This window comes from Berghia stephanieae, chromosome 2 (assembly GCF_034508935.2).
Source record: "Berghia stephanieae isolate SIO BIC M18660-M18661 chromosome 2, UCSD_Bste_1.3, whole genome shotgun sequence".
Classification (NCBI taxonomy): domain Eukaryota; kingdom Metazoa; phylum Mollusca; class Gastropoda; order Nudibranchia; family Aeolidiidae; genus Berghia; species Berghia stephanieae.
The window spans coordinates 88315893-88343445 of record NC_088361.1 but is presented as its reverse complement, the minus strand read 5'-3'; the positions used below and the strand labels follow the sequence as shown (position 1 = coordinate 88343445).

Below are 27553 nucleotides of genomic sequence, written 5' to 3'. Positions count from 1 at the left end.
ACTAGACGTGTTCAAAGCGCGTTACAAGGGTCACTGACCAACAGAAACGCGTAACATGTAGAACTAGACATGGCGCCTGTTAGGCGATATTCTAATTTTTATTTTCGAGAAAGACAACGCTGTTCACATTTTACACTCGAATACGGGGAGAGAATATGAGTAAAAAGCCTTTTTCAAGGACTCAACTGTGCGCCGAGCGAGGCTCGAACCCAGGGCCCTTCCGATCCGACGGCGAGTGTCATACAACAAGAGCACATAGCCGCACTAAGTGGGAACATATTATTAGTAAATTAGATGCTCTCTTTCCAAACAGAATTACACATCTTGATGATAACCTCCCTTCTCATTCGGCAACACTCCCATCGGTGGATTCACCCATTGAACCTTCCTCTGGCCCCACTGCTCTTAATGGCACCCATAACCAGCCAGTCACCATTGGTGGTTTGGGAGTCCCTCCAACAGCCGGGGACCAGTCTGGAAGCGAACAATTCACCCCACCCACCAGCGAACCCACCCACGTGATTGATAATGTTGGAGCTATCCCCCCCAGTAGGAACCACAACAACCACCGGCTGGTGGTTTCTGTCCCCCCGACCATCCAGTTGAGCAGTGCAGAGGAATCGGTCTTAAGGAAAGGTCTCAAGTTCATCCCACTGCGAAGAACGTCCGACCAGTCCCGCATTGAGTCGGATGTACGTCGCTTCATGCGTATTTTACGCTTGAAGTATCACTTCAAAGATGATGAACGTGACCATGACTATGACCGTGACCCTGAGGATCTGTTTGCCGCTTTCTCACGACGTAAAAGAAACTGGACTCCTAGTCCTGGCAAGTCCCCTACACTCGACCTGTTTATCCAGACTTGTCTTAGACAGATCGAGGCACTACGACCCACACCCATCAAGAGGTCTAACCTCACCCGTCTTGAATGGGCTGCCGTACGATCACTCAGATCACGTCGTGATATAGTGATCAAAGCGGCTGATAAAGGAGGGGCCGTAGTTGTTTGGGACGCTGAGCTCTATAGAGCTGAGGGCCACAGGCAATTGAGTGACCAGATATTTTATGAGAAAGTGACTTCGGACCCAACACTTGCCAACAACACCAAAGTCCACCAGACAATCCAGTCTTTGGTATCGCAGGGAGAATTACCTAGTAGAGCAGAGGTCCTTAAACACCACCCCAGCGACCTAGGTAATCCATGTTTTTACATGCTCCCTAAGATACACAAGATCCGGGAATTGTCTGACACTCCACCTGGAAGGCCGATTGTGTCGGCTATCTCGTGCCCCACTGAGAAGGTATCGCAGTTCCTCGATGCGGTATTTCAACGTATAGTTCCCACCCTGCCATCGTATATCAAGGACACTAACCATGCTCTTGGTGTCATTGACGAAATTCGATTCCAGGATGAACGTCCACGGCTGATTTTCACCATGGATGTGAAGGCACTGTACACATCCATACCGCATCCTGACGGACTGCGTGCCATCAGGCATTTCGTCGACCGTCATCCATTACCAGGGATCTCCAGCAACAGCATTGTGAGGCTCACCGAACTTGTGCTCACACTCAACACTTTTGAGTTCAATGATGTATTTTTCCATCAGATCTCAGGTGTTGCGATGGGCACCAAGATGGGTCCCTCATATGCTAACCTCTTCATGGGCTACCTTGAGGAAACCTTCTTCCGTCAGTACAGCGGACCTGCCCCCGAGCTGTTCAAAAGGTACATTGACGACTGTTTCGGCATTACGTCATTGACCCACAGCCAGTTGAAAGGGTTCATCCTAGCGATGGACTCCTTCCACCCGTCCATAGAGTACACTTATGAGATTTCAACCTCTGAGGTGAACTTTTTGGACATCAAGGCTGTATTGACCAGCACGGGAGTACGGACCACTGTACACTACAAGGAAACGGACAGTCACAGCTACCTGCTCTATCGGTCATCCCATCCGGTGAAGTGCAAAGACTCCATCCCATTCAGTCAGATACTCCGCTTGCGGAGACTCTGTCTGGAAGATGATGAATTTGCGCTTCAACGTGATCGCATGCTCGATTTTTTTAGGGCACGGGAATATCCTGAAAGGGTTTTGCTTAAGGCTGTCCGGAAAGCCAGCCTCGTGTCGAGAGAAGCAGCAATGAGGCCTCGCAATGCCAGGAAGCAGGAGACACAGCGTCCCATTTTAGTCCTCACGCATCACCCCCATGCCGATCAAGTGAGGAACATCCTATTGCAGAACTATGGGATCCTCCAGGCGGGCGAAGACACCCACAGAGTTTTCTCAGAACCCCCGTTGGTAGCATATCGACGGGATCGTAACCTGAGGGATCTCCTTGTCAGAAGCCGCCTGGAACCCATACCCAGGGATGGACCTAAAGCCAGATCATGTATGCGACCCCGATGCAAGACTTGTGGGCACCTGTGGGAGTATGACAGAGTCAGCTTTCCAGACAAGATTTGGGACATCAGGCGGCCGTTTACTTGCACTGACCGTAATCTAGTCTATGCGATTACGTGCTCCCTGTGTGGGATTGCTTACGTTGGTGAGACCGGAAAGAGGCTGGGTGACAGATTCGTGCAGCACTTGCGTGACATATCGAACTGTGCAGAAACAGCAGTGGCCAGACACTTCAATCTGCCAGACCACTGCGATGTACAGTGTGTTCGTGTGTGTGTGCTTAGTTTTTGCCATTCGGACACTTCCGCCCGTCGACGTAGGGAAACTCACCTGATCAAGTTGTTGGGAACGCTGACTCCACGCGGACTCAACACCAGGATTGCCCACCACTAGATGTCAACGTCACCCATATTCATCACCACTGCTGCTCTCAATTCTGCCACTACAGTTGCTGCTGCTGCTACTACTACTACTTCTACTACTTCTACTACTACTACTACTACTACTACTACTACTACTACTACTACGACGACTACTACTACTACTACTACTACTACCGCTGCTGCTGCTGCTACTACTACTACTACTACTACTACTACTACTACTACTACTACTACTACTACTACTACTACTACTACCACTACTACTACTACTACTACTGTTCATACTACTAAAACTACAACTCTACCTACCTACCTACCTATCTATCGATCTATCTAGCTAGCTAGCTATCTATCTATCTAGCTAGCTAGCTATCTATCTATCTACTGATTATCCACCGATTCATAGTCATCTACCTTCCTAGCTATCTCTCATTGTGTCCAATCATCCACTTTTTTATCCATTAATATACATATAGACCCAGCTATCACTCGGCTGTTTACTCGCCCGCTCTCACCTCCCCTCCCCCCTTCTCTCTCTCTCTCTCCTCTCTCTCTCTCTCTCTCTCTCCTCTCTCTCTCTTTCTCTCTCTCTCTCTCTCTCTCTCTCTCCTCCTCTTTCTTTCTCCTTTCCCCCCCCCCTCTCTCTCTTTCTCCCTTTCCCGCCCCCTCTCTCTCTCTCTAATTTCCCCTCTCTACAGGTCCGCCACAAACCAAACCCCCCCCCCCCCCTCCCCCTTTTTATTTTTCATTTATTAATTATTATTTTTTATATATATTTATTTATTTATTTATTTATTTATTATTTTTTATTTTATTTTTATTTTTTATTTTTTTATTTTTTAAAAAAAAAAATTTTTTTTTTTTTTCTCTCACTCTCTTCTCTCCCCTCTTTTCTGTCTATCTACCTATCTATCTGTCTATCCATCTATCTATTTATCGGTGTATTCCACTTTACTATCGCATCGTTCCTTCGCGAAGATTCGACCTTCGCTCATCCAACAACCACCCCCCCCCCCTCCCACCTCCGCCGTGACCCTTTCACCTCGCCCCCTCCACCGCCCCCTACTGTTTAACTACAGCGTTCTACTACTACTAGTACTACTAGTACTACTACTACTACTACTACTACTACTACTACTACTACTACTACTACTACTACTACAACTACTACTACTACTACTACTACTACTACTACTACTACTACTACTACTACAACTGCTACTACTACTACTACTACTACTACTACTACTACTACTACTACTACTACTACTACTACTACTACCACTACTACCAATATGTCTTTTATCTTCCATTATAGTCTGGAAAGTTCTGTTCCCTGACGCTGACCTTTGCTTATCAATTAGATCACCCCCCTGGGGCACCCTATCCTCTACCCACGCCACGCTAACATTTCATTCATACTGCAACCACCATTGAGTACAGACGATACAAGTTATTTTTCATTATATTTTATTTGTTTTCCACGTTTATTTGTGTATTGTTGTGCTGACGAAGGGTTTGTACCCGAAACGTCCATTGTCTGTTTTGTTCCCATACGAAGCCTTTCCATTTTCACTCTTTCGTTAGTATTTTACGATCACCGGCTTCAGGCAGCCCTTACCGTTTTCTACTTTTCCATCTATAATATAGTTGTGTATGAGGCTGTGCTAACAAGTCGGTTTTGTGACATTTTTCATCAAAACACTCCAATAATGAGTTATTGAGAAAAAAAAAACTAAGGAAAAATTCGTTTTTAAAGTTTTTTTGGTTGAATATTGTAAAATAAACAAAACAAATGGCGATTTAAGCTCTAATAGAATAGCAGACATAGTTTCTCAAAGGTTAAAACGTATTTACAAAGTATCCACTTTGTCTACACTTTTTGACACTAAAAGCTATTGATGCTATGCGTTTAGCCAAACCGAAACTCATATCATCCGCCAGAGGTTATAACGTACCAACACACAAAATGGTGTTTAACCTTGAACTCTAATAGTCTGATTAATAGAGCTTGAGTGACGTCAATTGTGTTTCATCTATAGACATGTATGTGAGCCTGTGCCAAAATGTCGTTTTATGACGTTTGTCATCAAATTACTCCAATGACAAGTTATTTTGGAAAAAAAAAACCTAAGAGAAAACTCGTTTTCATCCATTTCAATCAGTTGCATTATGTAAAATTAAGCAAACTGGCGATCTACGCGTAGCTCTTATCGAATAGCAGAAATAGTTTCTTAAAGATTCAAACAAGTATGGGCAGAGCATCAACCTTGTCCATACTTTCTGGACAATATGAAAAGCTATAACAACTCTATAATTATGGCGCAAGATCGTCAGGTTTTTTTTTTTTTAGTTTTAAGTTTCTTGTTTCCTTTTTTTTTTTGTGGGTGGGGGTGGGGGGGGGGGGGGGGTCCAACATTTAAAATAGAGATACCGATGGTAGAGACATTTTCCTTAGTTTTTTCGAAATAACTTGTCAATTGAGTATTTTTGTAGCAAACGTTACAAAAACGATCTTTTGGCACATTCTATACACTGAAAATAGGATTAATGGTTATTAGAAATATGAAACTTTGTTTATGTTTAACATGTTTCATTGACAAGAATTGATCACCGCATGAATATACAGAATTGACTATACATGTCCAACAAATGCATATCTTGAGAAAATTGCTATTGAAGTTTATTTTTTGAAACTTCTAACTAACTCGTGATAAAAGTATGGATTTTTAATTTGCGGATTGGTAAACACAAGTTAATATTAATTAATAGACATTATGCAACACGGAGTGGTAGTTTCAGTACTACTGTTTTTAGATTTTATTAATTTTCATGGTGAGAGGTGGAGGGGCATAGTCTCTCCAAGCAATCACCGACGAGAGAGAAACTTGGTGAGACAGTGTCTTAAAGAGGCTAATGCTGAAATATCATAGCTCTAATTATTTCTAGACCCTACCTTAAATCAATTTTTGAAGAAAAAAAACAACAAACTATCCCAATCAAAACATTGGCATTTGTTTTACACAAAGTCGCGGACAACATTCAGTTCAAGGCATTTATGCTACATTCCGAGGTCCTACATTTACTACCTAGATACACCCTTACTTATAGACTTTATAACAGTCTGCACACGATTGCTCACGCGTTAATGTTTCGGAATGTTTGTTTTTTTTCTACGATATTTCAAATACCCTTAATAGATAATTAATTAACTGTCAGCGTTTAAAAATGTATTTTAAACTTGAGAGTTGCATGACACCGTAGTTAGGTCAAGTCTCTATAAATGTGTGAGACAGATAAGTTAGATGGATAGATAGATAGGTAGATAGATAGATATATATTGATATATTGGTAGGTAAATAGATAGATAAATATATAGACAAAGAGAGAGATTAGATAGATAGATTGATAGTTAGATAGATAGATAGATAGATAGATAGATAGATAGATAGATAGATAGATAGATAGATAGATAGATAGATAGAAAGGTAGTGAGGAAGCACGAGCGAGCGAGCGAGCGAGATATATATATATATATATATATATATATATATATATATATATATATATATATTATATATATATATATATATATATATATATATATATATATATATATATATATATATATATATATATATAGAGAGAGAGAGAGAGAGAGAGAGAGAGTGTGTGTGTGTGTGTGTGTGTGTGGCCATGAATTGAAATCGGTAAAGGAAGGAAAGGTGAAGAGGCGGGTATAACGTAAGAAAGAAGGAATGTTGGCACTTGTGATTGTTATTCCTCTTAAATAGTGACGAAGTCAAAATCGTGTCTACTTCTTGTAAGCATCTGTCAGTCATCAAAGGATAATATGAAATATTTATGAAGATGTTTTGTTTTTTTCATATTTAATATATTGAATTTAAATTTTTAAAATTTTGTTCTCGTTATCTATGCTCTTTGATTTTTGTTACGTCATGATTTGGTAATATCAAGAGTAATGTCATTCGTTTGGGTTGTTTTTTTTTTCGTTTGTCTGTTTAAAACCGGGTGTGTGTGGGATGGGCGGGTGCGGGGGGGGGGTGAGAGAGAGAGATAGATAGATAGATAGAGAGAGAGAGAGAGAGAGAGAGAGAGAGAGAGAGAGAGAGGGTTGGTTTTAGATGGTCTTTTATATAATGGTTGCATGTACTGTCCCCTTGACCTCTTTTTTTTCTCTCGTCCTCTTACTGGGATGATTCGTTGAGAAGGAAAATGAAGATTGTATATGTATGATTTAATTCATGTTTTGGTAAAAATCTCTCGCCTCCGTCTCTCTCTCTCTCTCTCTCTCTCTCTCTCTCTCTCTCTCTCTCTCTCTCTATATATATATATATATATATATATATATATATATATATATATATATATATTATATATATATATGCCATTCACATTTAATTTCTGGTGTCAGTTAAACTTGTCGCAAACACATTTAGGCCTACAATGAATTATTATAACAACAGGTAAAACAACCTTTTGAACCCCCCCCCCCCCCCCCCCCCAAAAAAAAAAAAAAAAAAAAAAAAAAAAAAAAAAAAAAAACAAAAAAAAAAAAACACAATACTAAATATACAAAACAAGAACAAAACAAAAAGTTCATGCATGTCAGTGAACATTACATTTTATCAATGTATTTTTTTTTCTTTACAGCACGAAAAGAACCAAATTATGACTACTAACGTTTGGCTACGACAGGTATGATTAAGTCTTTTTTCCTTTCCCATTTACCATGGATTGTGTAAAATATGCCTTTTTTATTATCATCTTGCAGACAAAATATTTTCACTCCCAATTACACATGTTTTAAATATAAGAAATGGAGAACGATTGAAACACTGTAATATTTTGCCAAAATACACATGGAAGAAGAAAAAAAAATAACGAACAACCAAACTAAAAAGAAAAGAAACCAAACACACACCAATAAGTTGTTTACATCCAATGCCATTTCCACCATTAAGCCGGATTCGATCCCGGTGTCTGTACGTTAATGGTCGATGATAAGCGCTTGTCATCCTTTGGATATGAGGCCGCTAGTCAAATGCAATATACATTCCTTCAGATCAAACAGATCCAGTTGTCCAAGTTCCGCTTGGTGGACAGTGGGAAGTTATCCGTATACCCTTACCCTAAGGGCTAGTCGCTGGTTTGGACCAGATGACCGAATGGTCGTGAAAAACTACGCCCTTAATGCTTTCCAATATAAACCGTTTCTAACAATCCTTAAACACGAGACTTCTCTGAAGTTTTCAGAATTTTCAGGAAGTTGAGAACCATTTTAATTTCTCAATATTTGAATAAAAATATCCTGTAAAATTAAAAAGGCATTTTGTCAGTGTTGGGCATAGTAATTCTGAAAACTCGCCATCCTTTTCTGCTACTTGATCTGCGAGTCTATGAGAATAATAAGCTTGGGAAATGTACTAGGTTTGATAATAGTGCTGAAAACAGATGGCGATGACAACATAATGTGCGCGAACAAAAATTATATTAAAAGGTGGTTGAAGTTTTTCTTGTGCTTTAGAATCTGTAAAAACGTCGAGGCATTGTAAAATTTACCTGGTGGCAGATTGTAACTGTCAGTTAATGATTTTATCATAACCGTTGGGAAAACTTTACAAGCTTTACAATCTCTTTTTGACTCTCCTTTCTCTGTGGGAAACGAATTTCCTAGTGACATTTAGACACTTATATCTACAAGTAAAGCTATTCCGTAGTCCTTCAGAACCAATACGTCAATGGAGCAGGGTTCTATAGCATTCACTTGCTATCCTTTGGACAGGACGCCAGTCTATCGTAAAGTACTTTCCACCAGATCAGACCCAGAAATAAATCTTGACTGCAGTTAGAGTCAATCTTGATCCCCTTTTGTGTTAAGCGAGTGCTCGCAACTGAGTTGTCGCACCACCAAAACGTACTTCATAAGTAACATTCCTTCTTGAAAATAATGATAATTGAAGTAAGTCAAACAATTTTTTTAAAATCTGATTATTTAGATAAAACAATAATGTAAAAATTAGCACAGTGTAACTGGAAAAAGCGATGTTCATATTTATCATTAGACCTTTATTATGAAATAAGAACTGCCTTGTTTAAAGACCTCAAAGAAAATTTGGATCATTTTGAAATGACATGATATGGAGATTTATAACAAAAAATTAAAGAAGGGGTTTCGGCATTGTAAGACAGGTAATATCTGGCCAATTCTATCCAAAATGCCGCTTGCTTAGGAGTGGCACGATAAGAAATTGTGTTGGGAGACATCAGAATACGGAGGTGTGGATCGCCTCTATGTTCCCTCAGAGAAAATTTGGCTGCCTGATATAGTCTTGTATAATAAGTAAGTAAACGCAGGGTTGGTAATGTATTAGACGTGGCTTTTTTATATATATTTGATCACGTTAGCTCTGTTATGTACTCTGGAAGAAAAAACAGCACATTTTAAACATTTTGGTCAGAACACTCATCCTTGAAATATCGATCGACTAAACTAACCATCATCTTGTAAATAAACTCTCAAACTCAGGACAATACTGAAGTCCCAGGTATGAGAGTTTTTGACAAGATGAGAGAGTTTGGTCGTTTTTTATATGTTTTTGTGGCCAAATTGTTTTTTAAATGTCTTGGTTTTGTTTTTTACCTTTCTGTGTACTGCAGAGCTGTTTTGTCTTATTCAGTTTTTGGTGGATTTATTCGATGTCTTGGAGTTTTCCTTCTCCCTCTATATGTTTACATCCGACTTGCACATGATTGGATGTCTGATAACGAAAAAACAAGTAGATATGGACTTAATTTAACATTGTTGTAATGGACGACACTTTTGCGTTACTCTGAGAGTGTTTCCATGACAACAATGCGTCCATAAGACACTTTCAGTCATCAGACCTGCACATCTTTTACGTCCGATGTGATACGAATTAGGTAGCATTCTTAATTTGGTATCGTCGTTTGCTGTTGAGTATAGTTATCGTACATACAATGACCACCCAAGCTTTTGCTGTTTAGTAAATGTTTTTGTTCCAATGATAGTTATATTAGACTACTTTCATTTTGTTGTATTTTATATAAATATATTATTTAGGTTAAGTGTCATTTTTATGAGTATTTGTCTACATATCGATCTTGGCAAATTTTTAGTCTAGATAGTAACCGAATGCAATTATTGCTCGATTTGTCTTGGTTTTTGTGTATTTCTATTACGACAAATGTGAGACCATAATAATTTTGATTATCAGACGTGTGAATAGGTACGTGTCGATTGTATCCATTTTATACTCAATTGGTGTATTTATTGTTTTGTTTTTTTGTTTTTTTTTTGGCTTTTTGAAAGTGTTTCTCATTTGTATAATTGCATGCCACCAATTTACAGAATGTTTATTACTGTTGTTTTATATATTATCGTTAAAGTAAGCGGTGTTCCGAGAATGGCCGAACTCAGAAACCACATCAGTTTTTTTTTCTATTTTGATTGTTCATTTTGTTTGTTTGTTTTGCTTTTTTTTGTTGTTGTTGTTGTTTTTTTTACCATGTTCTATCTGGCTTGTTGTATTTGAAAGGAATGGGAGGATCTGCAATTAACTTGGGACCCCAAAGAATATAACGGTATACGAGAAATGCTTATACCATATGAAGAATTGTGGAACCCGGATTTGGTACTGTTTAACAAGTAAGTCACTCTCAATACCTTAGCCATGTCCAAATGGATGCATCTTTATGACCACAAGTACTCACAGACATCACTATGAATTTCTCTTGACTAAATTTTCAAATTATGCATGTTTTTCAATAAATTAAATACTGCACAATCCCTGAAAATGTTTTTGAATAGTATAGAAGTAGTCCTTCACAGCATAAAACCCACTGAATCCCAGTTTCAAGAGTGTAAAACGAACAGTTAAAAATTGCTTAACTCATCTGACAGGATGCTGGTCTATCGCAAAATAATTTACTTAACAGACCCAGCTACCTAAATTCAACCTTGCTTTGAGCCAAATCATTAACGTGGTAAGTAAGTGAAATTTCCCTCAGAACTACATAGATAATATATTATGAAGCCGGAGTATAAGCCGGTTTCTATAGCGTGACACGGATAATAATGCTACCCTTTAGATAGGGAGCTAGTCTACTGCAAATTATTTTTCGCCATATCTAACAGATCTAACTACACAATCACTGTCGGCTGGACAGGTGGGTTGGACAAAAAAATCTAGACTTTACCCAGGATTGATCTCGTCTCCTTTGCTTGTGAAGCTAGTGCTCTACCAACTGAGCCTTCGAGACCACCATGTTCTGTCATAACGAATAGAAATTAAACCCAAGGTTCATAATTGTTGTTTAATAAATTTAATTTCTAAAAATGTTTTTAAAAAAAATAAAATTGAACTTTTATTTAGCGCTATATACACTAAACGTGCTCAAAACTTTATACAAAGAGTCCATAGCCAACGGCAACATTTAACTAGTAAGACGAGACATAACGCCTGGTCAGAGACATTACATTTGTTTCTAGTACTTACTTCATCCCGACCAAAAAAAAAAACGTTTTGAGATAATTGGCCAAAAATATGAAATTTCAGGGGGATTTCTTTTTTTATTTTTTTATTTATTTTTTTTTGTATGTCAAGAAATTGTTTTCGTTCTCCTAAAAAGCATAATATTTTTGATTCAATTTACCAAAGTCCCACTTTAATTTTTGGCTGGAAACCAGCATACAGACAAAATACCCAATTTTAGGCGATAGGTTAAATAATGTCAGTTATCTAACTAGACGTCAGTTTGTAATTTCTTAACGACTTGTTTTCAATTTGTGCTTTTTGTTATTTTAACATTTTTGGGTAATAAGGTTGTTTCAGCATTTTGGTGTTTTGAAATTTTAACGGAGTTCATTTCAGTAAAATTTCGTTTTACCCTTTGATAAATGAGTTATCTAGTTGTTAATGATTTTATATTGCAACTCAATACATTCTCCATCAAAGTGGTTGTTCTTAATCACAGTATTCTTTGCATTACACACATACACATACGCACATTCACACACACACACACACACACACACACATATATATATATATATATATATATATATATATATAATAAAAAGTATCTCTAGAACTAATAAACACTAAAGGGTGAAGATTTATTTAGTATGTTTATATATACCAGGATACGTTCAATATTCTTAATTTGCTCAAATAAGTAAATATTTTTAAAAAAATAGAGCTTTGAAATGAGGAATTTGTTACATTATTCTAAGTGTGTGGTCGAATTAGCCTCTTATGGATGTGTTATGTCTTTCATAGCTTAAATCCAAGTTCAACATTGTCTTTTTAAAGGCAATTTGCCAATATAAAAATATTATATTAAGTTATTTTTTTCAATTAAGAAATCAAAACAAAAATAAAAACCTAGAAAAATGCATGTTAACATAAAAATTACAACAAAAATAATCACAATATAGAGCTAAGTTGTATTTTTTAAAAGAGATACAAATACAAATCAATTATCATTTACATATCAGGGTGTAAGAGGGCAATACCGTTTAATTTTTTTTCAAAATGTAGGCAAATTGCCAATAATAACCACACATTAGTCAGATTTTCGAGTTAGGAAAAAAAAACGAAATAGAAAAATCAGTTATATCGCATGTCAACATTATATATACTAAAGTTTATCACAATATAGACGTCTATGTAAATAAAAGATGAAATTCAAAAATATATAGCACAGATACAAAAACAAGCCGAACATCTATGTCCTTATAAGTGGACAACAAGTTTAAGTTCGAAGTTAATTTTTGGCAGTTTGCCTATATTAACCATACATTGAGTCAGATTTTTCACTTAAGAAATGAAGGCAAATGAAAAATTAATAATAAACGTATAAGATCAGAATACAATTAATCACACAGTAATTTAAAAAAATCATATATAGAATAAAAATTATCAGCAACGTAAGTGGTCAATAACAGATACAAATCGGATCGAAAACGTATCACCTTTCAAGTGGCTAACATAAACGCAGGTCACTACACAACTACACAATAGACTTCAACAGTCGTGACGTAATGACGCATAGTAACTTAGTAACTGGTTCTAAACTATCGGAACAGTGGCGGACGCCCTTGTGAAATACTTCTACGACGAGAATAAAAGTATATCCAGAGGAGAAAAACATTATAAATCTGATCATGTTTTTAACTTTTATACTTTCTGATCACAAGACATTTGAAAAAGTTCTAGCCAGCATGAAGAATACAAAGTGCCGATTTTCTTTGTTTAGAACCAAGCTGCTGGTTGCTGGGCGGACGTTACATCAGACTATTGAATCATATTGAAATACCAACACATCAACTCTCCAAGATTCATAATCAAGTTCTTTAGAATCCAGGCATACCGAAGTTTATGGCGTTTTTGTCGCGTTAAACACAAAGTTCTATTTTGATTACTTATGCCATTTTGGTAGGATTGATGTTAGCCAAACTGTCACAAACTACGAGAAGAGCATTAAAATGTCATGTATTATAATATCGTCATTGGTCTCTTTATTCTTATGTAAAATAGATGTAGATATTAATATCAATAGATATCCATATAAAGATAAATATAATTATATGTTATGACTTACTTCAAAACGCTATCGGCAGTGAGCTCAATAGCTTACATTCTGAATTTGATGAATAAATTTAATTGTTTTAATGTTGATTGCTCATGGAAGTAAACTATAATCATAAATTTGGTCTTATCAGAGAATTTTTGAACTGAGCCTTTCCTTTTTTAACATTTAATGGACTTTGACCTAAGCTACCATTACGATATTCTGTTATTTCATGTTGTATTTTATTTTTAAAAACATTTTTCATATTATTATCAATTCTATGCACGGTTGTAATAATTATTGTCACCAGTCTGTTTGTGGATACCCATCAAATGTACCCGTTACTGTTGTCTGTTTGAACAATGAATAATAAAAGAAATATATTAGGTGAATTATTTAATGATTTATATTTCTTTTCTTTTTTTTTTTTTTGTATAAAGGAATGTTAGTCGAATAGTTGTCATCCAGACAGTGAATTAAATAAAACCAGACAAATCTAGAATATAGTCTTATTAATATTGTATTTATTGTTATTGTCAGTTTTTCTTTTGTTTTGTTTTTGTTTTGTTTTTATTTTAGGTGTCATTTGAGTGTTGAATGTTTTCATTTGTTTTAGATCATTTCAAAGTTTATTTTAAGTTATAAATTTAAATCTAATAACACAAAAACCTATAAGTTTACATATTATTTTAAATAATGATTTTATAATGAAAACTGATTTTTGTAAAAACTATAAAGAAGCATGCCATGCTCCCTTGTCATTTTTAAAGTGAAGTACTGAATAATTAATTATGCGGCTATGTGGTCTTGTGGTAAGACATCCGCTTTCCGATCTGAAGGTCCTGGGTTCAAGCCTCTCTCGGCGTATAGTTGAGTCCTTGGAAAAGGTTTTTTACTCACAATTCTCTCACCAGACTCAGGTGTAAAATGAGTACCTGACCGTTAACAGCGTTGTCTTTGTCGGAAAAAAAAATTAAAATCGCCTAACAAGTTTCATGTCTCGTTCTACGTGTTACGTGTTGCTTTTGGACATGGACCCTTTTGTAAAGCGCTTTGAGCACGTATAGTGAATATTGCTCTATATAAATGCTCTAGTTTAATGCTCTAGTTTTAATTTTAAATAAATACTTATATAATATAACACAATAGAATGTAATAAAACTAAACAATTACAATGAAATTATTAGGAATCAAATGAAATAATAAATGTTTTAAAAAATGTTTTAACACAAAACACGTCTGGTCTGTTAAAGAGTCGAGCGGAAACTGATGAGTCACGTGACTATATTCAATTATTCTCAATAGACCTCAACAGTCATGACGTCACTTCCCTCGTAATGACGCATAGTAACTTAGTAACTGGCTCTAAACTATCGGAACAATGGCGGACGCCCAGATGAAATATTTCTCCGACGGGCATAAAAGCGTATCCAGAGGAGAAAAACATTATAAATATGCTCATGTTTTGACTTTTATACATTCTGATCACATGACTTATGGAAAGTTCTAGCCAGCATGAAGAATAAAAAGTACCAATTTTCTTTGTTTAGAACCACGCTGCTCGCCGTTGCTGGGCGACGTGACATCAGACTATTGAATCCAATTGAAAATTGGTGCAAGAGATATATAAAATCAGATATTGACTTTTATAAGAACGTGTAGCCAGTCATTATATTTTTCTATTGTATAGCATAGATAATGCGAAATTAAATTATATAAGTTAAAGAATAAGGAAAACTATACAGAGTATTAATTTCAAGTAAGAAAATATTGTTCTGTTTTTGAAATTAAATTGGAGTTATTAAAAGATTTTCAAAACGTTATTAATTTTATTTCAATGGTCATAGATTTCAAAATACTGAAGAAAAATTGGTTTTCAGTGAATAATTGTGTTCGGAATAATTGAACGTTTTAGTCTAAAAGTTCTTAATTATAGACTGCTTAGAGTAGTTTATCGTCCTAACGGTTTATTTTATTCTTAATGTGCGCATCAAGAATCGCAAACAGCTTTCATTTCGAAACGTGGTACTGATATTACTATGATTAATATCATTATTAGTATTATGATTATGAATATTCTTGTTGTTGTTGTTGTTGTTATTATTATTATTATTATTATTATTATTATTATTATTATTATTATTATTATTATTATTATTATTATTATTATTATTATTATTATTATTATCATTATTAGTATTATGATTATGAATATTCTTGTTGTTGTTATTATTATTATTATTATTATTATTATTATTATTATTATTATTATTATTATTATTATTATTATTATTATTATTATTATTATTATTATTATTATTATTATTTCAATATTATTATTGTTATTATTCTTCCTCTTCTTTTCTTCTTCTTCTTTCTTCTCTTCTTTTCTTCTTTCTTCTTCTTCTTCTTCTTCTTCTTCTTCTTCTTCTTCTTCTTCTCTTCTTTCTTCTTCTTCTTCTTCTTCTTCTTCTTCTTCTTCCTTCTTCTTTCTCTTCTCTCTTCTTCTTCTTCTTCTTCTTCTTCTTCTTCTTCTTCTTCTTCTTCTTCTCTTCTTCTTCTTCTTCTTCTTCTTCTTCTTCTTCTTCTTCTTCTTCTTCTTCTCTTCTTCTTCTTCTTCTTCTTCTTCTTCTCTTCTTCTTCTTCTTCTCTTCTTCTTCTTTCTTCTTTTCTGCTTATTATTATTATTATTATTATATTTTTATTATTATTATTATTATTATTATTATTATTATTATTATTATTATTATTGTTGTTGTTGTTGTTGTTGTTGTTGTTGTTGTTGTTGTTGTTGTTGTTGTTGTTGTTGTTGTTGTTGTTGTTGTTGTTGTTGTTGTTGTTGTTGTTGTTGTTGTTATTATTATTATTATTATTATTATTGGCATCGTCATCATCATCATCATCATCATCATCATCATCATCATCATCATCATCATCATCATCATCATCATCATCATCACCATCATTTTGAACTCTGATTGTTTCTTTCAAAGAATCCAATTTTTTTATAAAATCGATGTGATATAGATAGATGAATAATTTATGTTAATATAATTACTTTGATTAATATATATTTACTTAAGCCCTAATAGCAATAATTTCTATGTGCCGTATTTCACCTTTGTTAATTTTCTATATATAGTTATATATATTCTCATCTCAAATAACCGGCCTTTAACTCTCTACATACCAGCAGATTATCAGAATTTCTTCCCAAAACTCCGCATCCACCAAAATCTAAAAATAGATTTTTTTTCCACCCAACCAGTACAGCAGTAAGTCTAATTAAACATACTTTTGTTCTGCAAAATAAGCTGTGCAACCATAAGTCAAGTTTATATAACTAGACGTAATATAATCAAGATTTTTCCTTAAATTTTGTGATAAAACAGAGTGAGAAAAAATGCTGGTTGTATCGTAACGAATCTGAAGATTTACCTATTGCTGGTATGTAGATGGTTAAAATATATTATTATTATTATTATCATCATCATCATCATCATCATCATCATCATCATCATCATCATCATCATCATCATCATCATCATCATTGCGAAATTTACCCTGTGAGTTTAAACTTGTCATATTTACGTCCTGAAATAATGTTTGTCATACCTTTTTTTCCAGCGCTGACGGAAACTACGAAGTGACCTTGATGACCAAGGCCACGTTACACTTCAACGGTCTCGTGGTCTGGGAACCCCCTGCCATCTACAAAAGTTCTTGTACAATCGATGTAGAGTTTTTTCCTTTTGATGAGCAAAGGTTTGTGTACTTCCTGTGTGTCCTATAATTTAACACTCGTAAAAATCATTTTTCGGTACTAGATGGGTTTGATTGGTGGCTGTTAATTTACTCACGAATCCAAGTGAGTAATGATATATAGAAGGAATGAATTTGACGTCACTCAGCTCTTTGTTATTAGTGTTAGCCAGCCATTTTAATAATTAGCACTCAAATCCCTATCATATTCGGAGGTAGTAAGTAGTAGGGCTATTATGCAGCCTGTGAGTTTATTACTGTGTCTCTAGCATGAAATGGACAATAGCGATTACCATTGGATAGAACACGAGTCTATTTCAAAGTACTTTCCGACAGATATAACAGTTCCAGCTACTCAATCACTGCTGGGTAGACGTGAGGGAGGAGGGAGGTGTCAGAAAAAAATCGACTGCACCAGGGATCGATCTTGGTTTCTTTGTGTGTGAAGCAACTGCACTACCAACTGAGCTATCTGGACCCCCCGAATAAGTGCCGAAACGTTAAGTTAAAGTTTAGATAATAAGAAATAATATTAACATTTTAGTGAATCTCCTTTTAAGATCCATTTCCCTCCATAAAATATTGTTAAAACTTAGCTCAAATTTTACTTTTCATGCTATGGATTCAAAATTCAAAAAGCTTTCAAATCACCCCGACATAAACATTAAAACAATCTTGAGCTTTTATATAGCACAATATCCACTAAAAGTGCTTCAACATTAATACCTTGCATTTATTACGAGACATTCCGCCTGTTAGGCAATATTACACTTTTACACTTGAGTACGGTGAGAGATTGTTAGTAAACGTCTTTTTAAAGGATTCAACTATGCGCCACTCAAATCGATGTGAATGATGGGTCACAATTTTTTATATCACCCACCACCAACAACTAACTCAACCCTTTAGATATTACAAGAGTGTCAATACCGATCGTCCCTTTTAATCCCCATGTCCTTTTCCCCCGCATCGATACTTTTGGAACGACCGATACAAAGACAGTGGGCGTCACATCTTGGGGAATATTGACATAAAAATAATAGCTGGGCGAGTCTGTGCCCACGGATCGATTCCGGTGACCATTGATATATTTATGTACTCGGAATACGATTACCCGTCTTGAAAGCATTCGTAGCAAATAACTTTTTTTGTTCTTGAGCTCGAGCTTTTTTTATATATAGCGCAATATCCACTTAGCGTGTTCAAAGCGCTTTACAAAGGATTCCTGACCAACTGCAACACATAATATGTAGAACGAGACATGACGCCTGTCTGGTGATATTACAATTATTTTCCGTCAGAGGCAATTCTGTTGGCGGCCAGATACTCATTTTATACCTGAGTATGTTGAGAGAATGTGAGTAAAAAGCCTTTTCCAAGGACTCAACAATGCGCCAAACGAAGCTCGAATCCAGTACCGTCTGATCCGAAAAGGAGTGTCATACCAAAAGACGACATAATCTCATTTTTCTCTTATTCAAGCAAATATTTTTTTTCAGATTTTTTGCTTATCATTGGATCTGAGCCAGTTTTTATTATTTTTGTTTTCTTATCTTCGTTTTGACTTTTAAAGAAGTGACATGGGAAATCGTTAGATCACACTTTTTTCATCCTGTCACAATTATCAGTTAAATGACCAAATCGGTCTTTTAAAAAAAAAAAACAATAATGTGAAATTTGTATTTCATGTAATGTTTGCTTGGTCGACCTATATGACTATTCATTCTATGCGTTTATTTAAAATATTCACAACATCCGCCAGCCAATTTAACCGTACCAAAACACAAAACCGTTTGTCACGTTTAACGATTGATATATCATTTTCTGAGAACTAATCACTAACAGGCTGTCTACAGATAGTGTGCGCTTGGCAAGAAGCCCACAACATTGCCATCCGGAAGTATAACGGACCAAGACACAAAACTGTGTGTAACCTTAAACGTTTATAGTCTGATTAATACAGTTTAGTGAGAATTAATGGGAAACGCGGATGGCAAAAAACAATAACAGAGACCCGAGTGACGTCAAGTTCATTCTGTTTATATATAATAACAAAGAGCTGAGTGACGTGATCATTGTTTCCTTCTATTGATGCATTCTGTTAATCCAAAAAGCTCATAACATCCGGATATAGATAGTATGCGCTTGGCTAAAGCTAAGGAGCTCACAACATTGCCATCCGGAAGTATAATGGACCAACACACACAACATTTTTGAACATATAGATAGTATGCAGATGACGTCACTCAGGCCTTTGTTATTGTTTTTGCCATCCGCGTTTGTGAGTTGTTCTCACTAAACTGTATTAACCAGACTATAAAAGTTCATGGTTACACAGAGTTTGCGTGTTGGTCCGTTATACTTCCGGATGGCAATCTTGTGAACTCCTTGGCCAAGCGCATTCTATCTATACAGCGGTAAGGTAATGTTAACAGTGGAGACTCATAGCAACACACTACTTACCATGTATCACGTGTCACGTGAACACTAATAAAACACGGGTTATTTATGTACACAAAACAAATTTATGAGCACTACGACCATGAACAACAGCAGCAACTATAAAGACAGTGATAACAATGACAACAGCAACAACAACAACCACAATAACGACAACAATAACGGCAGTGATAACAATGACAACAACAACAACAACAGGAACAATAACGACAGTGATAACAATATCGACAAAAATAACAATAAATACAGTGATAACAATGACAAATACAAGAACAACATTAACGACAATGATAACACTGACAACAAAAACAACAACAACAACAACAATAACTACAGCGATAACAATAATATGTACAACAACAAGAACAACAATAACAACAAAGATAACAATGACAACAACTACAAAAACAACCACAATGGTAACGACTACACAATAAGGACAACGACAACGACAAAACAACAAGGACAACAAGAAAATACAATTCGACAACTACTACTTTAAGGCAGCGGCAGCAGCAACAACTGCAGAATCATCATCACCATTATCATCATCATCATCTTCATCATCATCATCATCATCATCATCATCATCATCATCATCATCATCATCATCATCATCATCATCATCACCATCAACATCACCATCATCACCATCATCATCAACAGCAACAGCAACAACAATAAAAACAACAACAATAACAACGACGCAATCAATAACAAGAATAACAACGACGCAATCAACAACAACAACAGCAACAACAACAACAACAGCAACAACAACAACAGCAACAACAACAACAACAGCAACAGCAATAACGACAGTAAAAGCGGCAGCATGGTATATAAAGGAGAAAACCCCCGAATTAAGAATGCAAGGATTTTTTCTCCTTTACCTGTTAACTGCCGTACGTCGGAAAGATGCGTCTTAAAAATTCGGCCAGCAAAAAAAAAAACGTTTCCATCAAATATCGATCGATTTAAATGAAAGCCCAGGTTTGAGAGTTGTTTTTTTTTCTGGTTTTCTTTATTATTATTTTTTTTTTTTTTTTGCCACGACGAGAGTCATTTAAATCGATGAGGGTCATAAATTGAAGGACGAGCTTTTTTTCGGCCAAATTTCCAAATACGTGTTTTTCCAAAGTACTGCAATTAGCTGGAAAAAGAAGGAAACTCGTGTATTTTAGTACACTTTCAACGAACATATACAACACTCGATGTTCATTTGTAAAATGATATTCCTTGAAACCAGCTGACAACGAAAGTGTGTCCTCAGGCACTGGTATCAATTTCTTTTTCTACAGAACGAAGTAACACTTAAGACTGCCGAACTGTGAAAAGAAAATTTGCTTTAAAAAATTTGGCCATAAAACTAGCCATGAAATATTGGTTGATAAAAACGAGCCTCATTTTGTCTTAAAAAGTCGTAAATCTGGCACTTCGAGGTAGTCTTCAAGGAAGTCCCAGGTTTTAGATTTGTGTGACAAAATGAGGTTTTGTTTTTGATCGATCGATATTTAATCGAAAAGTTTTCTGGCCAAATTGTTAAAAATGTTGATTTTTTTGGTTGTATTTTTGTTTGTTTTTTGTTCGTTTATTTTATTTTAACAAAGCATGTCAGTTTTATGGCCGGTGTTTTATTTTCTGATAATAGAACGAAATTCAAATTCGGACTATTGATGGTTTTCGCTTCAGTCAATAGGTAGCCTACTCACTTTGTCTTAAAAAGTCGTAAATCTGGCACTTCGAGGTAGTCTTCAAGGAAGTCCCAGGTTTTAGATTTGTGTGACAAAATGAGGTTTTGTTTTTGATCGATCGATGTTTAATCGAAAAGTTTTCTGGCCAAATTGTTAAAAATGTTGATTTTTTTGGTTGTATTTTTGTTTGTTTTTTGTTCGTTTATTTTATTTTAACAAAGCATGTCAGTTTTATGGCCGGTGTTTTATTTTCTGATAATAGAACGAAATTCAAATTCGGACTATTGATGGTTTTCGCTTCAGTCAATAGGTAGCCTACTCACTTTGTCTTAAAAAGTCGTAAATCTGGCACTTCGAGGTAGTCTTCAAGGAAGTCCCAGGTTTTAGATTTGTGTGACAAAATGAGGTTTTGTTTTTGATCGATCGATGTTTAATCGAAAAGTTTTCTGGCCAAATTGCTAAAAATGTTGATTTTTTTGGTTGTATTTTTGTTTGTTTTTTGTTCGTTTATTTTATTTTAACAAAGCATGTCAGTTTTATGGCCGGTGTTTTATTTTCTGATAATAGAACGAAATTCAAATTCGGACTATTGATGGTTTTCGCTTCAGTGAATAGGTAGCCTACTCACTTTGTCTTAAAAAGTCGTAAATCTGGCACTTCGAGGTAGTCTTCAAGGAAGTCCCAGGTTTTAGATTTGTGTGACAAAATGAGGTTTTGTTTTTGATCGATCGATATTTAATCGAAAAGTTTTCTGGCCAAATTGTTAAAAATGTTGATTTTTTTGGTTGTATTTTTGTTTGTTTTTTGTTCGTTTATTTTATTTTAACAAAGCATGTCAGTTTTATGGCCGGTGTTTTATTTTCTGATAATAGAACGAAATTCAAATTCGGACTATTGATGGTTTTCGCTTCAGTGAATAGGTAGCCTACTCATTTACCAAATATTTTAACGACCACTCACACGGTCTAAAACACGTTATGATGTGAGTGTGATACTAAGCTACTAGATGCTTTTATGGATTGTAAAAAAGTGATAAACAAAAATGAACACAACAGTAAAAAAAAAAAGAAAAGAATAAGATACCAAATACTTCATCAGCCAACAAAAACAATAAAAAAATGATTTATAAGCTAAGCATTGAATAGATACTCATAAATTATGAAAGCTTAAAAAATAGAGGAAAATATGAAACAGGGGTCGTTTCGGTCTCTAAGCCCTTTATCAGTCAATGTGAAAAACTTAAAAAGACTTAAAATTCAGGCAGATTGGCATAAAGGCATAGTGCACCTAAAGTTTATGCTCTTAAAATGGGTCATTACTGTTTTAATTTGTTACAAAAAGAAAGTTCTCGACGGACACATGTGTGAACATCTTTAGCACATGTATTACATTATGAACCTCGTTTTTGGTTTGTTCTTTACCTAAAAATCTCAGTTTCTAAAGAATCTTCATATTTTCGCGAAGTATTTGATATTTGATATTTGTCATTGCCGTCTTTCGTTTCATATTCATTTTTTTTTTAATGAACACACACACACACACACACACACACACACACATATATATATATATATATATATATATATATATATATATATATGTATATATATGTATATATATATATAAATATATATATATATATATATATATATATATATATATAGGTCTATATCGACTAAACGTGCTCAAAGCGCTTTACAAGGCGTCCTTATCCAACAGCAACACTAAACATGTAAGACGAGACTTGTCGCCTTTTAGGCGATATTACAATATTTCCGACAGAGACAATGATGTTAACGGCAAGGTACTATATTATACACTTTATTACGGCGTGGGACTCGAACCCAGGACCATAGGATCCAAAGGCGAGTGTCATGTCACTAGACCAACATAGCCGCACCAGAAATAGATCTGTAATCGGTGGCAGAAGTTCGCTGTCTCGTGTTGTCACAAAGTTCTAGCAATGTTAAACGTAATCAGTGGCCAGTGACCAATGATTGTGGAACATTCTGGGTAAGGCAATTAATACACATTACCCCACTCTACTCAGGTGTGAATGGGTACCTGGTTATAGGCAGTGATGGATGTTGTTTAGTGTAAGTATAAAAGGACGCCCAAAAAGGGTCCCTTGCATTACAATGATTGTATGAAATGAAAATGCGGTTTCATATGGCCTGCTCAGTGAATAAATGAAACTTTGTGAACCGAATTGAACGTAGCAAATTCGTGGAAATACACTATGTAAATGTTATATTCATTTGCATATTTTATCCAATCAACTGATCACCCTGCGCGTCGTGCCTTTGAATATATCCTCGCTAACACACTCGCTTTTTAGACAATCTATTCACTTTACATTCTTTATGAGAAAAAAAGTACTAGGCCTGGCTGAAAAGTCTTGATGCCTACCGGATATGGTGACAATACTGAAATTTAAAAATGATTAACGGCGGAAAGAACATGCGTTAAGCTTTGTGTGTCTATTAATGTTTTGAAAATACAAGAACTGCATCAAGACTTTCAATCTACCCGTGTAAATATGAATCATTGCAAGACAACGCACAAAGAAAAACAAAAGGATTGAAAAAATAATCAACGATCCCAACAAGTCAGCCTGCCTCGACTGAAAATTAAACCCCAGTGGTCCTGATTGTTACAAAAAAATTGAGCTTTTATCTAGGGCAATATCCACTAAAAGTGCTCAAAGCGCTTTCCAAGGGGTCCCTGGCCAATAGCAGCACTTAACATGTAGGACGGGACATGTCGCTTGATAGGCGATATTACAATTTGTTTGGACAGAGACAACGCTGTTAACGGCCAGGTACTCATTTTACACCTGAGTACGGTGAGCGAATGTGAGTAAAGAGTCTTTTCCAAGGACTCAACTATGTGCCGAGTGAGGCTCGAGCTCAGGACCTTCCGATCCGAAAGCGAGTGTCATACCACAAGACCACATATAGCTGTCCTGATTACCAGTCAGGCTTGCTACCCTTGCACCATAGAGGATTTTTTTTCTCTTCTATTTTTCTTCCCGCAATGTCTGGTACTGTCTCATAAACTCTTTTTCAGATCTTTATCTTACATCAGTTACCGCGCCTTAATTCGTCACTTTATTCTTTATGTGCTTTATCATAAAACCCGTCTGCGTGGGTTTTTAACTATTACAGTCGTGGACCGATATATCGACATCTTCGAGATCGCGGTAACATGTTGATATAATCTCCATGTTGATTCTCAGTCCCTTTCTAGAAACTCTCTCTTCCTCCCTCTCTCTCTCTCTCTCTCTCTCTCTCTCTCTCTCTCTCTCTCTCTCTCTCTCTCCTTACCAACTATTTTCAGTATTATTCCAGAAATTAAATATTTACTCAAAATAAAAGTTGATAATTTTTTAAAATACTCAAATTCAGAAGTAATAATGGCATACTGAACATAATTGTGTGTAGCAAAACAAGCTTTACAAAGAGGATTAAGTTCTTATGACTAAAAAAAAATATTTTCTTCAAATTGTATGATTTACAAAATAAATCAATAAAAGGAAAATGTTCATTGAATCGCAACGAATGTGAAGATTTTTCCTGCAGTTTGTTAAGAAGAGGGTTAAAAGAGCCGATTTTGGAATTTATGACGCTACACTTAATTCGACTTTTTCATTTCTCTCATTTGTTTTTGTTTTTTTTCCCAGGTGCACAATGAAGTTTGGGTCCTGGACGTACGATGGAGACCAGGTTGACATTGTCCATATATGTGCAAAAACCAAGGAAGCAAACGTCACCATTAAGAACGGAATGGACCTCAGAGGATTTTATGAGAGCGTCGAGTGGGATATTTTAGAAGTCACTGCTGTGAAGAACACGAGAAAATATCCGTGCTGCAAGGAGCCATATCCCGATATTACCTTCACAGTCGCCATGCGGCGGAAAACTTTATTCCACACAGTTAATTTAATCATCCCCTGTGTTGCAATTTCCTTTCTTACAGTTTTAGTATTCTACTTACCGTCCGATTCGGGCGAGAAGATCACACTATGTATATCCATTCTCCTGTCCCTGACTGTGTTTTTCTTGCTGTTGGCAGAGATTATCCCCCCTACATCCATAGTTGTCCCCCTTATAGGCAAATATCTACTTTTCACAATGATTCTCGTCACCCTATCCATTATCGTCACTGTCATCGTCCTCAACGTCCATTTTCGTTCACCTGCCACCCATAGCATGTCGCCGTGGGTCCGGCGAGTCTTTCTCAGCATCCTACCTCGACTTTTACTCATGCGCAGGCCTCACCCAGATCACGATGAGCATCAAAGTAACAGTGGCGCCAGCCATAATACATCCTCCGCGAGAGGCGGTATTGTGATACGAACATGCAATGGTTTAGAGATGAGGGGACCTCGTGGGGAAAATACTCTTTCAACGCGGCCGCCGGTCGGCTATTCTTTCGAGGAGAGCAAACCCTCACCAATACTTCGGAGACATCAACAGACAATTGAGGGTCTCCTGCCCCTCACAATGGAGGAGGACAATAACCCGGTGACCTTTAGGAGATTTCGTCCTTACTGCAAAGAAATCCAGGACGCCATGGATTCGGTCACTTTCATAGCGGAGCATTTAAAAAATGAAGACCACGATTCTTCTGTAAGTATTATGATAGTATATAAACCACCGGCTCAATTCGTAATCTATCAATAGTTGGTTATGAGGATATTGAGGGAATTGTGAATTAGAAACATGAGATTTGATTAAGTTCTCGTGGGTTTGTTTTTTGTTTTGTTTTTGTTTTTGTTTTGTTTTTTTGGGAGGGGGGTTGTTTCTTGAGAAGGATGTTATAATTTCTTAGACTGACCAATATTAAAATTTCTGTTCATTTTAAATCGAACGTCCGCAAGAGGTATTTTAGTTATCCCGCCATAATATCGTTTTGAGGCGATGGGACACGTATGTTGTGACCTACTACCTCAATCTGGTAACATGTCGGGTGTAAAATAATGCTGAAATTTTAATTGAAAGCGTGAATGATCAGAAATACGAAATGTTAGTATACCAATACACAAAACTGTTTTAAACATTTATAGTCTGATAAATACAATTTAGTGATAACTACTAATAAAATGGCTGGCTAAAAACAATAACAAGGAGCTGAGCGACGTCAATTTCGTTCCTTCTATAGTCTGTTAGAGAGAATGTCGTGAGACGTAATAACCAAACTGAACATAGAAAGCAATTTAAGCTAGATAAACAAATAATCATTATAAGTTAGAGGATAATTACCGACTTGACACGGCCTGATATAGATACACATCGTCTGCTATTAAAACTCTATCGCCACTCCAGAAGTGTTACGTCTCTGTGTTTCAGTCTCGGGTAAAAGTAACCACAACCAAATACCGAGATAGTCGGTGTATTAAAACTCTATCGCACTTCAGAAGTGTCTCGTCTCTGTATTTCAGACTCGGGGTAGATGTATCCACAACCAAATACCGAGATAGTCGATGTATTAAAACTCTATCGCCACTCCGGAAGTTTCTCGTCTCTGTGTTATGGTCTCGGTTAAGGGGCGGTTTGGGTCTAATTATTAGGAAAATCCTTCGAAAAATTGATTTTGAGATTTTGGTGGACATAGATATTTTATTACCCTAGAAATAATATAATTGAAGTCCAAATTCTTAAAGTAGACCATATAGGCATGAAAAACACAGTCGAAAATGGTACAGATAGTAAGAAAAGTGTGAAAAACGGGAAGCTATTTTGCTATTTTCTCAAAATGTCATATTTCTAAGGGTATGGGATACTGTGTCAAACGTTTCTCTGAATCTATTCAATGAAATTGTCTGAAAATTTCCACAGTTATCACAGAGATAATGTATTGTGTCACCATAGAGAGATTTTATTGATAAGATATGTGAATTTTGAATTATAATCCTAATTCTGAATTTTTAACGTCAATTTTGTCATAACATTTTGATTCTCAACTTTGTAATGTTCTAATAAAAATTCCATAAGCTAAAGCCGTAAAATCTCTCTATGGTGACACACTATAGTACAATGTTGACAAGAGGGAAGAATATGGAGGTCATTCCTTCATTAGTTTTTTTGGAACGTTTGCCACAAGATTGTTATATTTTTTGATGTCAGACCCCCAAATTAGGTCGCAAAATGGGTATCAACACAGATAATTAAAATTTTTCACCATAAATGTTGTTTTTTAACCTATAATGACGATACAGAATGATTACAAC

At 35.8% G+C, this 27553-nt stretch overlaps 1 protein-coding gene across 4 annotated transcripts in view; it reads left to right on the top strand.

Moving 5' to 3' along the window:
• The window catches only part of LOC144965766 (acetylcholine receptor subunit alpha-like), a 122177-nt gene that overhangs the window by 48232 nt on the left and 46392 nt on the right, over positions 1–27553 (top strand). For 2 of the 4 annotated variants that reach the window (XM_078901446.1, XM_078901444.1), the window contains exons 2-5: positions 7463–7507; positions 10369–10478; positions 17033–17170; positions 25004–25952. In XM_078901446.1, coding sequence (XP_078757572.1) covers positions 7463–7507; positions 10369–10478; positions 17033–17170; positions 25004–25952 — 1242 coding nt within the window. Of the gene's footprint in view, positions 1–7462; positions 7508–9042; positions 9153–10368; positions 10479–17032; positions 17171–25003; positions 25953–27553 lie in introns of all 4 variants that reach the window. The other 2 variants (XM_078901448.1, XM_078901445.1) reach the window with 1 other exon arrangement.